Source organism: Hyla sarda, chromosome 1 (assembly GCF_029499605.1).
Source record: "Hyla sarda isolate aHylSar1 chromosome 1, aHylSar1.hap1, whole genome shotgun sequence".
NCBI classification, from domain to species: Eukaryota; Metazoa; Chordata; class Amphibia; order Anura; family Hylidae; genus Hyla; species Hyla sarda.
In genome coordinates this window covers 306,353,416-306,367,804 of record NC_079189.1, presented here as the reverse complement: position 1 = coordinate 306,367,804, position 14,389 = coordinate 306,353,416, and the positions used below count along the sequence as shown (strand labels likewise).

Here is a 14,389-nt window from a genome sequence, read left to right as displayed (position 1 = left end):
CCACTATGTTAAAGTACAATATGTTACGAAAAAAAATCTCGGAATCAGAATAATCGGTAAAAGCATCCCAGAGTTGTTAATGCATAAAGTGACAGTGGTCAGAATTTCAAAAAAGGGCTCAGTCCTTAAGGTGTTAAAGGAGCCAAAAAATTCCATTCTGACTAGGTTGCATAGCTCCTTGCTCTACACTAAACGAGACATTATGTCAAATACCTTTCCAGATTGTTCTACCAATAGGGAAAACAGTTACTGTGGGTTAAAGATACAGGGAAAACCCAAAATAACCAAGAATAAAAATCCAAAAAAGTGGAATTGTCTTCTCTACTGCATCTAGAAGAGAATTCAATGTGGTTAAAAAGTTTTATTGTTTTTTTTTTTTAAATACCTACATGCATAGCATTCGGATTCTATCCTGGGTAAAATTTTAAATGAGATACCCAAACGCACAAGGACCTTAGGAGAGCCAATTTGTAGGTAGATGCATATGTAACAATTGGCTATCCACATAGGGTTTCTTTCCATATGGGGGCAGGTGGTGTACGGTATGTAAATATACCAAAAAAAAAAAAAAACTCAGTTCCACTGACGGAAACAAATTTAAGTTAAAGTCATTTATCAACTGCGACACTGCTAAGATCATATACCAGATCATATGTACACAATGAAATGAGACTTATGTAGGTTGCACGTCCAGGAAAGTCAAAACAAGAATAGTGGAACACATATATCCAAAAATGCCTATATAATGTCTCAGGAGCGGCCAGACATTTCATCTCTATACATAAGGGCAGTCTTGAGACTCATGTGGCTATTGAGAAGGTGTTTAGCCACTCTAGAGGCGGAGATTGGCAGCACCTGCTCCACTCTAGAAGCATTTTGGATACTTCAACTCAAATCACGTATGCCATATGGTATGACCTGGCAAATATCTGCTTTATTTCTACTAACCATACCAATGTAACTGTGTCCACTAGCCATTCTTTTTGGTTTATCTGTTCCTATTCTAGGCTTCTGTATAAATCTTTTCATAAGTTCTTGTCTAAATATGTTAGTTATTAGGAGTTTCCCCATAATCATTATCATTTGTTTTTGCTATGCAGAATATTCTATAGACAATGAATAGAAGCAAGCAGTGCTGGAAACGCATCAGTCCTGTTTGCCATTGTGATGTACTTAGAATGTTTTTGGAATTTTTACACTTGCTAAAAATGATCATAATAGGAAGAAACTGCATCTTTTACAAATGACAGCAGTGCAAATAATGTTGATGCATATATTTATACAATTTCACACTTACCAGGTAAACCAGAACACACATGTGCTCTTTGGGGAGCCAGTGAAAGAGATCAGCAGGATTGCTCGGTAAAATTTCATCATCATGAAGTGTTGAAATTATTTGTATGCATTGCTGCAGTTGTTTAAGACATGGCTTTACACTTTTTACCTGCAATACAGCAACTCAATATAAAATACTGTACACAGAAGCTTGACAGCAATCACTTTAAGCAATTTTGACAGCACTTCTAATGCTAGGATATATCTAGAGTTTATTAGTAAAGGACTCTTTCCTATAATTTGACACAGTAACATCTGATATGATTCATCAAAGCACTCACTCCATACGCATACACATATTTTCACTTTGGCGTTTTCATTTATCTCCAATTTTAAAACCCCTTTTCAATTTTTCATTTAAAAGAGCCATAAGAGGGCATATATTTTTTTAACAGAAGCAACTGTACTTTGTACACCTTTCATTTAACCGTAAAAAGTACAGTGAGGCTGTAAGGAGAAAAAAAAAACATTTGTGCATGAAATTTTTTTTATGTAGTGCATTTTACTTATTTACCTTATTTTGTAGGTCATTAAGATTACAGCGATACCCGATTTAAATAGTTTTACTACTTTTATAAAAGTTTTGTACCATGATACAGTCGATGGTTTTGTCGGAAGTTTTTTTTCCCTTATGATTAAAATTGTCCCTTATTTTTTCATATATTGTCTCTTATTTTTCCATATACCGGGCTGTATGAGGCTCATTTTTTCCAGTTTTATCTGTAGTTTTTATCGGTATCATTATTGTTTTGACTTTTTGGTCACTTTTCAATACATGTAATTTTTTCCTGGTATATGAAGTGACAAAATTTGCATTTTTTTAAATTTATTTTTTTATGTTTATGCCACTGACCGTGCGGATTCGTTATATTTTAATAATTCTGACATTTATGCACGCAGCAATACCACGTATGGTTACGTTTATTTTTCTTTCCATTAATTAATTTCAAAATGGGGAAAAAGGTGGGCGATTCTAACTTTTATTAGGGGAGGGGCTTATTAACCCCTTAAGGACCAAGGACGTACAGGTACGCCCTGGAACTTAAGGACCCAGGGCTTATCTGTACACCCGTGGGAATTTCGGTCCCTGCCACGTGCCAAGCAGGGATCGGACCGGGATGGCTGCTGATATCTATCAGCAGGCATCCAGTGCAAATGCCCAGGGGGGGTCCCCGAGACCCCTCCATGTCAGCAGGGGTTTCCTGCACTGCCCACCCACTGTGGTCCGGACAGAGCAGGTGAACCGATGGTGAACGGCGCCAAAGGTCCACTTACCGGCGGTGATGATGTGCGGCTGACTCCATGGTGAGGCGAGCTGAAGACTACAGAAGCCGGTATGTTGCCTAGCAACATCTGGAGGGCTACAGTTTGGAGACCACTATAAAAACTCTCAGCATGCCCAGACAGCTGTTTGCTGTGTGGGCATGCTGGCATTTGTAGTTTTGCAACAGCTGGAGGGCCACAGTATGGAGATCACTGTGCGGTGGTTTCTAAACCGTGGCCCTCTAAAACTACAACTCCCGGCAAAACTACAACTCCCGGCAAAACTACAACTCCCGGCAAAACTACAACTCCCGGCAAAACTACAACTCCCGGCAAAACTACAACTCCCGGCATGCACGAACAGCAAACGGCTCTCGCCATGCTGGGAGCTGTAGTTGAGTACCTCCAGCTGTTTCATAACTACATCTCCCAGCATGCCCTTCAGAAAAATTCTGGGAGTTGTTGTTTCGCCGGAGGCACACTGGTTGGAAAATACTGAGTTAGATAACAGAACTTAAGTGAAGGTTTCCCAACCGGCTAGTTTTCCGCCGCAGCGCAAACTCCTAGCGGGAAACTCACCGTAAACCCCCCGTGTGAATGTACCCTAAAAAACACTACACTAACACAAAAAAGGTAAAACACTACATATACACCCCCTTACATGTGTCCCCCCCCACAATAAAAATGAAAAATATATCGTACAGCAGTGTTTCCAAAACTGAGCCTCCAGCTGTTGCAAAACAACAATTCCCAGCATTTCCGGACAGCCACTCACTGTCCAGGCATGCTGGGGAGTTTAGCAACAGCTGGAGGCACCCTGTTTGGGAATCACTGGTGTAGAATACCCCTATGTCCACCCCTATGCAATCCCTAATTTAGTCCTCAAATGCGCATGGCGCTCTAACTTCGGAGCAGTCGTATTTCAAGGAAACAGTTTAGGGCCACAGATGAGGTATTTCCGTACTGGGGAAAAATGGTGTTACAAATTTTGGGGGGCTTTTTCTCCTACCCCTTATGAAAAGGAAAAGCTGGGGTCTACAACAGCCTGTTAGTGTACAAAAAATAAAATTTTTACACTAACATGCTGGTGTTGCCCCAAACTTTTTATTTTCACAAGAGGTAAAAGGGGAAAAAAAACTAAAAAACTAAATTTGTAATGTAATTTCTCCTGAGTACGGAAATACCCCATATGTGGGCGTAAATTGCTCTGCGGGCGCACAAGGCTCAGGAGTGAGCGCACTATGTACATTTGAGGACTAAATTGGTGATATGCACAGGGGTGGCTGATTTTACAGCGGACATGTGACCCCATTTTGGAAACTACACCACTCACGGAACGTAACAAGGTGTATAGTGAGCCTTAACACCCCACGGGTGTTTGCTGAATTTTCATTAAAGTTGGATGGGAAAACGGAAAAAAAATAAAATATATTTAACTAAAATGCTTGTGTTAGCCTAAATTTTTAATTTTCACAAGGGAAAAAAAGAGCCCCCCCAAAATTTGTAACCATTTTTTCTGAGTAAGAACATACCCCATATGTGGATGTAAAGTGCTCTGCGAGCGAACTACAATGCTCAGAAGAGAGGGAGCGCCATTGGGCTCTTGGCGAGAAAATTTGTCCGGAATGGAAGGCCACGCGTGTTTCCAAAGCCCCCATAGTGCCAGAACAATGGACCCCCCACGTGACCCCATTTTGGAAACTACACCCCTCACAGAATGTTATAAGTGGTACAGTGAGCATTTACGCCCCACAGGTGTCTGACAGATTTTTGGAACAGTGGTCCATGAAAATGAAAAATATAATTTTTCATTTGCACAGCCCACTGTTCCAAAGATCTGTCAAACACCAGTGGGGTGTAAATACTCACTGCACCCCTTATTAAATTCTGTGAGGTGTGTGGTTTCCAAAATGGGGTCACATGTTGGGGGGGGTCAACTGTTTTCTCCTTCACTTTACTGCTATTCCTGTGAAACAACTAAAGGGTTAATACACTTTCTGAATGTTATTTTGAATACTTTGGGGGGTGCAGTTTTTATAATGGGGTCATTTGTGGGGTATTTCTAATATGAAGGCCCTTCAAATCCACTTCAAACCTGAACTGGTCCCTGAAAAATTTTGATTTGAAAACTGAAAAATTGGAAAATTGCTGCTGAACTTTGAAGCCCTCTGATGTCTTCCAAAAGTAAAAACATGTCAACTTTATGATGCCAACATAAAGTAGACATTGTATATGTGGATCAATATATAATTTGGATTATCCATTTTCCTTATAAGCAAAGAGTTTCTAAGTCGTAAAAATGCAAAATTTTAAAAATTTTCATCAAATTTGGGAATTTTTCACCAAGAAATTATGCAAGTATCTACGAAATTTTACCATTATGATAAAGTAGAATGTATCACGAAAAAAAACTCGGAATCAGAATGAAAAGTAAAAAGCATCCCAGAGTTATTAATGCTTAAAGTGACAGTGGTCAGATGTGCAAAAAATGGCCGGGTCCTTTCGGGGTTAAAATTTAATACCATTTAGTTTTTATATTTTTTCTCACAATTTTATTAATCCCCATAGGGCAGTGTTTTCCAAACAGTGTGTCTCCAGTTGTTGCATAACTATAATTCCCAGCATGCCAAGAAAGCCAAAGGCTGTCCAGACATGCTGGGAGTTGTAGTTTTGCAACAGCTGGAGGCACACTGTTTGGGAAACACTGCCATGGGGACTATTACATGCAATCTTGTGATTGCAGACACTGAACAAGGTTGCACCATAGGAGCACATAGCACAGCATTGATCAGTGTTATTGGTGCTCCATTACTACTGGCTGATGACGCTGCCAGCATTATTACAGCACCGATCAGATGAGCCGGAGGCAGAAAGGGAACCTCTGCCCACCCTCTCAGCTGATTGGGACCCCGTGGGTTTTACCGCTCCACTGAGCTACCGGCACTTTGGATGCCGCGATCAACTTAGATAACGGCGTCTAAAGGGTTAATGCCAGACATCACCCAGATCAGTGGTGATGTCTGGCATTAGCTAGTATGAAGTGAGCTCAGCTCCTGAGCTTGCTTCATTTACCGGCTGCACCATTTATTTATGGCGGCCGGCCGTGGTGGGGTTAACCTTCTTGCCTGATGTATGCCGCCAATCACAGGAGGAGAGCGCAGTCACGTGGACTGCTGAGCCAATCCTCACCACCAACGAAGGTAGGGGAGCGTAATCCTCGCCGCCACCACAGGAGCCCCTGCTGCAGTCACCAGAACTTCTACAGTTGGGCCACCGTCACCGGAGCCACAGTGGCCGGGGAGCAGGTAAATAATCGCACTTTTTTAGCAACGGCCAAAAACCACATATCACAATTGGCAAAAATCGCGATACGATTGCCGTTGCGATATATAGTGCAGGCCTAAATGGAACTAAACCAAAAAGAGAGGAAAAAAGCAAATTGGATACAATGTCACACCAAACTCCAAAAATGGGCTGGACAAAATTATTGGCACCCTTTCAAAATTGTGGAAAAAAAAAAAAAGATCGCTTCAAGCATGTGATGCTCCTTTAAACTCACCTGGGGCAAGTAACAGGTGTGGGCAGTATTTAAAAAAAGAAAAAAAAAATATCCCACCCGAAAGCAGATAAAAAGGAGAGAAGTTAACTTAGTCTTTGCATTGCGTGTCTGCGTATGCGCCACACTAAGCATGGACAACAGAAAGAGAAGAGAACTGTCTGAGGACTTGAGAACCAAAATTGTGGAAAAATATCAACAATCTCAAGGTTACAAGTCCATCTCCAGAGATCTAGATTTACCTTTGTCCACAGTGCTCAATATTATCAAGTGTAACCCATAGCACTGTAGATAATCTCCCTGGGGGTGGACAGAAGAGAAAAATTCATGAAAAGGTGTCAGCGTAGGATAGTCTGGACGGTGGATAAGCAGCCCCAAACAAGTTCCAAAGATATTCAAGCTGTCCTGCAGGCTCAGGGAGCATCAGTGTCAGCGCAAAATATCCGTCCACATTTAAATGAAACGCTATGGCAGGAGACTCAACAAGACCCCCACTGCTGACACAGACAAATAAGCAAGACTACATGAGGCTTACAAAGAAAAGAACATAGTACCTATAGCGAAATATGGGGGAGGTTCAATGATGTTGTGGAATTGTTTTGCTGCCTTTGGCACTGGGTGCCTTGAATGTGTGGGAGGCATCATGAAATCTGAGGATTACCAACGGAATTTGGGTCGCACTGTACAGCCCAGTGTCAGAAAGCTGAGTTTGCATCCGAGATCTTAGCAGGGATGTGGAATTTGTCATTGATTTAGCCCTGTATCGGGCTAGCAGGGACAGACCGACTTCCCCCTTATTTTTCTTTAATGCCGGTGTGAGGCGCAGGAGCGATTGCAAGTCTGTACCTCACACCGGCGCTCAGAGTGTATGGGGGGGGGGGGGGGGTCTTTGTGTGATGTGTATGTAATGTGTGATGGGGCAGCGGTGGGTGTATGTATGATGTGTGTATATGTATGGTGTGAGTGTATGTTGTATCTGTGATGTGTGTATGTAATGTATGATGTGGGGGGGCAGTGTGTGTGTATGTATGATATGGGGGCAGTGGCTGGTGCATGTATGACATGTGCATGTATGTATGTTGTGTATAGGGGTGGACTGTCATGTCGGGCATTAGGGCAGTGCCCAAGGGCCCGCGTATCGGGGGGCGGCGCTGCCGCCGCCAGTTGTGCCATCTAATTTTATTTTTAGTGGCTTCTGGCCACCCGCACTAAATTGCACCCCCAGAATCCCGCCCCCTTCATACTCGCCCGCCGACCAACAGCCCCACGGATGCACGCAAACACGCCCGAACCAAAACTACCACTTCCAGCATGTTGCACCATAACCTGAACTGTAGAGCTATAAAGTGCAACATGCTGGGAGTAGTAGTTTTGGTTCCGGTCAGCTGCAGAGCCATAGGCTGCATCACGAACAGCTGACACGAACCAAAACTACAACTCCCAGCATGTTACACAATAACCTTAACTGTAATACTATACAGTGCAACATGCTGCAGCACCAACACAACCATAGGCTGTATCAGGGCATGCTGGGAGTTGTTATCTAGTAACTAAATGCAACTTCCAGCATTTTTTATGACACAAAATGCACCACAAACTGGAGAAGCAGAACAAACCCCCAGTAACACAAGTCCCTATTGAGACTGAAAAATTGTGATTAAAATGTTTTAAAAAGTGCGTGTATATGTGAATAAGCCCCTTTCCTAATAAAAGTTTCCAATTTTCTTTAAATAAAAATAATGTACAGAAATAAACATAAGTGGTATCGCGGCATGTGGAAATGTCCAGACTATTAAAATATAATGTTCCTTAAACCGTACGGTGAACGGTGTAAATGTAAAAAATAGTCCAGAATTGCTCATTTTTGGTCACTTCATATGAGAAATTTTTTATAAGGTGATCAAAAAGTTACATCTAGACTTTTCTGGGCTTGTCTAGGGTGTAAAAGGAGCTACAGCTCTCCTGCCGCTAATAGCCTGGCATGCTGCGATCACCATGGCCGCTATTAAACCATTAGATCACCGCTGTCAAAGTTGACAGCAGTGTCTAAAGGGATCTTATATCCATCCCTGGTGGTCTAGTGGGGGGGGGGGGGGGGGGGGGATCAGACTATTTTGGTTGAAATTATTTTATCTACCAGGACAAGTGGATATTCTTGAGGGACAAGTAGATTGTGTTCCGCTTTAGTCCCTTGGACAAGTAGTTTTTTTTTTTTTTTTTTTTTTATTTCCACACCCCTGCTTAGGTCTTCCAGCAGGACAATGACCCCAAAGATACATCAAAAAGTACCAGAAATGGATGGCAACAAAGCGCAGGAGAGTTCTGAAGTGGCCAGCAATGAGTCCAGATTTATATCCCATTGAACACCTGTGGAGAGATCTCAACATTGCTGTAGGGAAAAGGCGCCTTCCAATAAGAGAGACCTGGAGCGGATTGCTAAGGAAGAGTGGTCCAACATTCCGGCTGAGAGGTGTAAGAAGCTTATTGATGGTTATAGGAAGGGACTGATTTCAGTTATTTTTTTCCAAAGGGTGTGCAACCAAATATTAAGTTAAGGGTGCCAATAATTTTTTCCAGTCCATTTTTGTAGTTTGGTGTGACATTATGTCCAATTTGCTTTTTTCCTCCCTCTTTTGGTTTAGTTCCAATACACACAAAGGGAACAAACATGTGTATAGCAAAACATTTTTCTGTGAGAAATACTTCATTTTCTAGAAAAATTTCAGGGGTGCCAACATTTACAGCCATGAATGTATGTGATTTATTTAACATTTTGGTTAAAATGGGTCTTGATTTTTGCATATGCAATTCTTGCATATGGTGTGATTTCTGCAGTTCATGGTGCAGTATAAAATTTTAATAGTTTGGAAAATTCCGCAAATAGCGTTAACAAATGTGCAAGCACAAAAGCCTAGTAAAAACCTCCTTCTGTCACGATAACTGATCGACAGGAGACATCATTATGCTATTAAAATGCTGCAATCACTATTAATCGCAACATATAGCATAATCATGTTGGATACCAGCTGATACTCGCTGGCTATGAAGCAAGCTTATCTCCTGAACTACCTTCACAGTCCCTGCTGGTGCTCATGAAGTAAACGTAAGTCATGCTGTGTCAAAGAGTTCAAATGGACAAATGACATTTTCAACCATTAAAAGGGTTCTAAAACATACCTGTCCAGCATCCAAATAATGTGTCACTTGTAGAACCAAGAAGAAAACCCGTAGGGACTCTTTCTGAATGGGATTTCCCTGCCAATTCTCCACTATTTGTCCACACAAAGTCAGCAGGGGGTGTACTTCTTGTAGCTTTCTCTCCATAAGCAAAAGCTTTAGTTGGAAATGAAAAACATTCATGTTATTATACAAGTACAGTTTAGCTGTCATACATATGATCTACATTTTGCAGAGCGATTCAAAAAGGATGGTGGGAAGTACTAGCCTCTGTCCGTATTTTTAAGTGAGAATATAAATATATTAAGAAAAGACGCTCCATCTATCAAAGATTTATCAATACCCTAAACATGTTCAAAGTGATTTCCATTGGTGACACATCCAAGTAGCAGTCCTGTCCTGTCCAGAGGCGCGTCAGCAAATTCTCAGATATAGACTCCACTGAGGAAAGCGTTTTTCTTAGGTCCTTCAGATCCTGTGGCTGGGTTTGGGGCATATTCACACGTACAGTATCCTGTGCAGGATTTCATGCTGCAGATTTCAATGTAAACTAAATGACTGAACACAGCATCAAATTTGCAGCTTCAAATCCTGGGGATCAAATATGAGCAAGATACTGTACAAGCAGACACACTGAAGCGATGTGCGAGTCGCTGCGCATGCGCGGTGTACTCAAACACATTTCGGCTGCTCCCTCTGTTCTATGAGCTAGGCCGAGAGCTGCCACGATGAGAGAGCACATTGCAGTGTGTCTGCTCGTAGCAGCGTATTACCTCTCTGAGCAGGGACCTGTAAAGGCAGCATATAGAGGTCCTTCAGCGGCAGATCCTTTATATAGCTCTATAAAGCTATCATTTTGCCATCCTTTTTCAATCACCCTGTATGTGGCTACTGCTATTGAAGCTGACCCCTGTTTTAGCATATTCATCACACTGGATCCCCCTCCCCATCTTTAACCTCGTAACACCTGCGCCTGTTTGGGCCTTAACCATTCCCATGCCAAAGATATAATTTTTGTGAGAAGGCATTTTAGCAGTCAAGCATGTGTCTGATATGTCCCTGCTACTTTAGACTAAGATCACAAATAAAGATGCAATCTGTCTTGTTTTATAGCCACACCTTGATCTATTACCTCTGCTTGCATGCGAGTCTTTAATGCAAATGTAGGTTTGTTTTCTCAATTCTCATAAGTTACTGTTAATAGTTGCACAGAAAAAGCCATGAATTGCTCAACAGCAGGGTGCCAACATCTAGCACCCCCGATGATCAGCTGCTCAGCACAGCCAGAGCACTCATACTAAAAAGTAAACAGTGCAAAAACCCTGTCTCCATTCATTTGTGAACTGAGACAAATGCATCTGGGTGTTCACTATAAGCCATCAATGTAAAATGCCTGGAAACCCCATTTAGAAATCAGATTTTCTTTTTAAGTTCATGTGATTTGATGAAGATACATACATGGAGACATGGGTTGTATGTAGGGATCGACCGATTATCGGTTTGCCCGATATCATCGGCCGATAATCACGATTTTGGGCATTATCGGTATCGGCAATCACCTTGCCAATAAGCCGACAATGCCCCGCTCCTCGCACCGCCCCGCAACCGCCCCCCCCCCGCATCGCACCCCCCACCGCACCGCCCCGGCCCCATTGCCTCCCCCCCATCCCCGGTTTTATAATTACCTGTTCCCAGGGCCCGAGGTCCACGCTATTTCTGGCACCTGCTGCGTCCTGCGTTACGCTGTGCGCAATGACGAGTGACGTGACGTCACCGCGCACTGTGACAGCTCAGGAGGACGCCACCGGAGCCAGATGTAGAGTGGGCCCCGGTAATTATAAAACCGGGAATGGGGGAGGCAATGGGGCCGGGCCGGGGGGGGGGGGGGGGGGGGAGCGGTGGCGGTGATAGGACTCAGGACCCTCGGACAGGCAGGGGGAGAGTTGCGGGTGGGGGCGGTCTATGGCACCGCAAAAGCCACTGCAGTTCATTGATTTAAAGCGCCCGCTTTAAATCAATGATCTGCAGCGGTGTCGCGGGGGGTAAATAGCCGATAACTTATACCGATATTCCGGTATAAGTTATCGGCTATCGGCCCTAACCTGCACCGATTATCGGTATCTGCCCTAAAAAAAACGATATCGGACGATCCCTAGTTGTATGTATCGACCCTGTACCTTCCTTATTTATAGAAGTTATTGATTCCCCTTTCCATCTGCTGTAAGGGTAAAGCATCAAGAGGCGCCCATACATACAAGATAGTCAACACCTATAGGTGACATGTGTATAGGTAGTTCAAAGCCATTTGAACAAATTCTGCAATGAGTAAACCAATATGGTTTTAACATCACATTTCCATTGGTTAATTATTGCTGTACAAGAAAAATTTATTGTATGATTCTCTGAAAAAAATAAAAAGAGGACATGCACACTTACCATTCCTTTGCTCAGCAAGAATAGTGCTCTGCAAAGAAAATATATAATATAGTCATCACTTTTAGGGATTTTTTTCACATACCAAATATCTATTAGAACAAGTATTAGTGTTAATGCAGTATTTCAGCACTTAAAAACTAAACAGTCATTTTCTGATGACACATTTAAGTGAACCATATAAAAAAAAAAAAAAAGGTTTAATTTTTTAATTTGTTATTTTTTATTTAAGTTTTTAAGCGCTGAAATACCCCTTTAAGCATGGTGGAAAATGTAATACAGTGTGTTACTCCTTTTGCACACTACTTTAAGGGCTTGCAATGTATACAACATATTCTGAATAAAACAGAATTGGGTGCGGCAGCAGAAAGGAAAAAAAAACTATTGGAATCAATTCATGGTCTGGGGGGAAACAAATAGGGAAAATATATTCACATTACATTAATATCAAATTTAGAAACAAATAGGATTTCTCCATCAGGATAAATCAATTTTGTTTATCCTACACAGGATGCCTTGTGATGTATTTTACAGCTAGGCTGTTATTGGGAATAGGGCCTCAAACTGAGGGTATAAGATGTTTATGAACGACAATATCTAGAACTAGTGACATGTGAGCAACCAAATAGGTGATTGTGTAATATATACTCTGCTCAAAAAAAAATAAAGAGAACACTTAAACAACACAAGGTAACTCTAAGTCAATCACACTTCTGTGAAATCACACTGTCCACTCAGGAAGTAACACTGATTGACAATCAATTTCACATGCTGTTGTGCAAATGGGACAGACAACAGGTGGAAATTATAGGCAATTAGCAAGACACCTCCAATAAAGGAGTGATTCTACAGGTGGTGACAACAGACAACATCTCAGTTTCTATGCCTCCTGGCTGATGTTTTGGTGACTTTTGAATGCTGGCGGTGCTTTCAATCTAGTGGTAGCACGAGATGGAGTCTACAACCCACACAAGTGGCTCAGGTAGTGCAGCTCCTCCAGGATGGCACATCAATGCGAGCTGTGGCAAGAAGGTTTGCTGTGTCTGTCAGCGTAGTGTCCAGATCACGCAGGTGCTACCACCAGGAGACAGGCCAGTACATCAGGAGACGTGGAGGAGGAACCACCTAGCAGCAGGATCGCTATCTCCACCTTTGTGCAAGGAGGAGCACTGCCAGAGCCCTGCAAAATGACCTCCAGCAGGCCACAAATGTGCATGTGTCCACTCAAACGGTCAGAAACAAACTCCATGAGGGTGATATGAGGGCCCGATGTCCACAGGTGGGGTTGTGCTTACAGCCCAACACCGTGCAGGACGTTTGGCATTTTCCAGAGAACACCAAGATTGGCAAATTCGCCACTGGTGCCCTGTGCTCTTCACAGATAGGGACACCGTGGAGAACATTCTGCTGTCTGCAACATACTCCAGCATGACCGGTTTGGCGGTGGGTCAGTAATGGTGTGGGGTGGCATTTCTTTGGGGGGGCCGCACAGCCCTCCATGTGCTTTCCAGAGGTAGCCTGACTGCCATTAGGTACCAAGATGAGACCCTCAGACCCCGTGTGAGACCATATGCTGGTGCGGTTGGCCCTGGGTTCCTCCTAATGCAAGACAATGCTAGACCTCATGTGGCTGGAGTGTGTCAGCAGTTCCTGCAAGAGGAAGGCATTGATGCTATGGACTGGCCCATCCGTTTCCCAGACCTGAATTCGATTGAGCACATCTGGGACATCATGTCTCGCTCCATCCACCAATGCCACGTTGCACCACAGACTGTCTAGGAGTTGGCGGATGATTTAGTCCAGGTCTGGGAGGAAATCCCTCAGGAGACCATCTGCCACCTCATCAGGAGCATGCCCAGGTGTTGTAGGGAGGTCATACGGGCACGTGGAGGTCAAACACACTACAGAGCATCATTTTCACTTGTTTTAAGGACATTACATCAAAGTTGGATCAGCCTGTAGTGTGGTTTTCCACTTAGATTTTTTGAGTGTGACCCCATATCCAGACCTCCATGGATTGATAAATTTGATTCCCATTGATAATTTTTGAGTGATTTTTTTGTCAGCACATTCAACCATGTAAAGACAAAAGTATTTCATACGATTCGTTCATTCAGATCTAGGATAAAATAATAAGTTAAATGATCCTGTACAGTAAACTGAGTAAAAAAAAAAAAAATATATAAAAAATGTATTAAAAGTTTTATATACACAAATGTGGTATTAAAAAGTACAGATCACGGGGCAAAAAAAATGAGCACTCATGCGGCTGCTTATATGGAAAAATGAAAAAGTTATAGGTCATCAAAAGGTAGGGATTTTAAACGTACTAATAAGGTTAAAAAGTTAGAGATTTTTTTAAAGCGGTACAATAATAGACAAGTATGTAATCATAGGTATCATTTTAATCGTATTGACCAACAGAATAAAGAACACGTCATTTTTACCATAAATTGTACAGTGTGAAAAGAAAAACCTTCCAAAATGTGCTAAATTGTGGTTTTCTTTTCAATTTCCCCACACAAATAGTATTTTTTTGGTTGCACCATACATTTTATGGTATAATGAGTGATGTTATTACAAAAGACAACTGGTTGCACAAAAAACCAGTCCTCATACTTGTCT

The 14,389-nt window shown here is 42.3% G+C and overlaps 1 protein-coding gene across 2 annotated transcripts in view; it reads right to left on the bottom strand.

The window, feature by feature from the left end:
• Positions 1-14,389, bottom strand: part of MAU2 (MAU2 sister chromatid cohesion factor) — a 60,733-nt gene that overhangs the window by 32,788 nt on the left and 13,556 nt on the right. For both annotated transcript variants that reach the window (XM_056518210.1, XM_056518211.1), the window contains exons 6-8: positions 11,768-11,795; positions 9,332-9,487; positions 1,298-1,444 (exon numbers count right to left, since the gene is read on the bottom strand). In XM_056518210.1, coding sequence (XP_056374185.1) covers positions 1,298-1,444; positions 9,332-9,487; positions 11,768-11,795 — 331 coding nt within the window. The remainder of the gene's footprint in view (positions 1-1,297; positions 1,445-9,331; positions 9,488-11,767; positions 11,796-14,389) is intronic.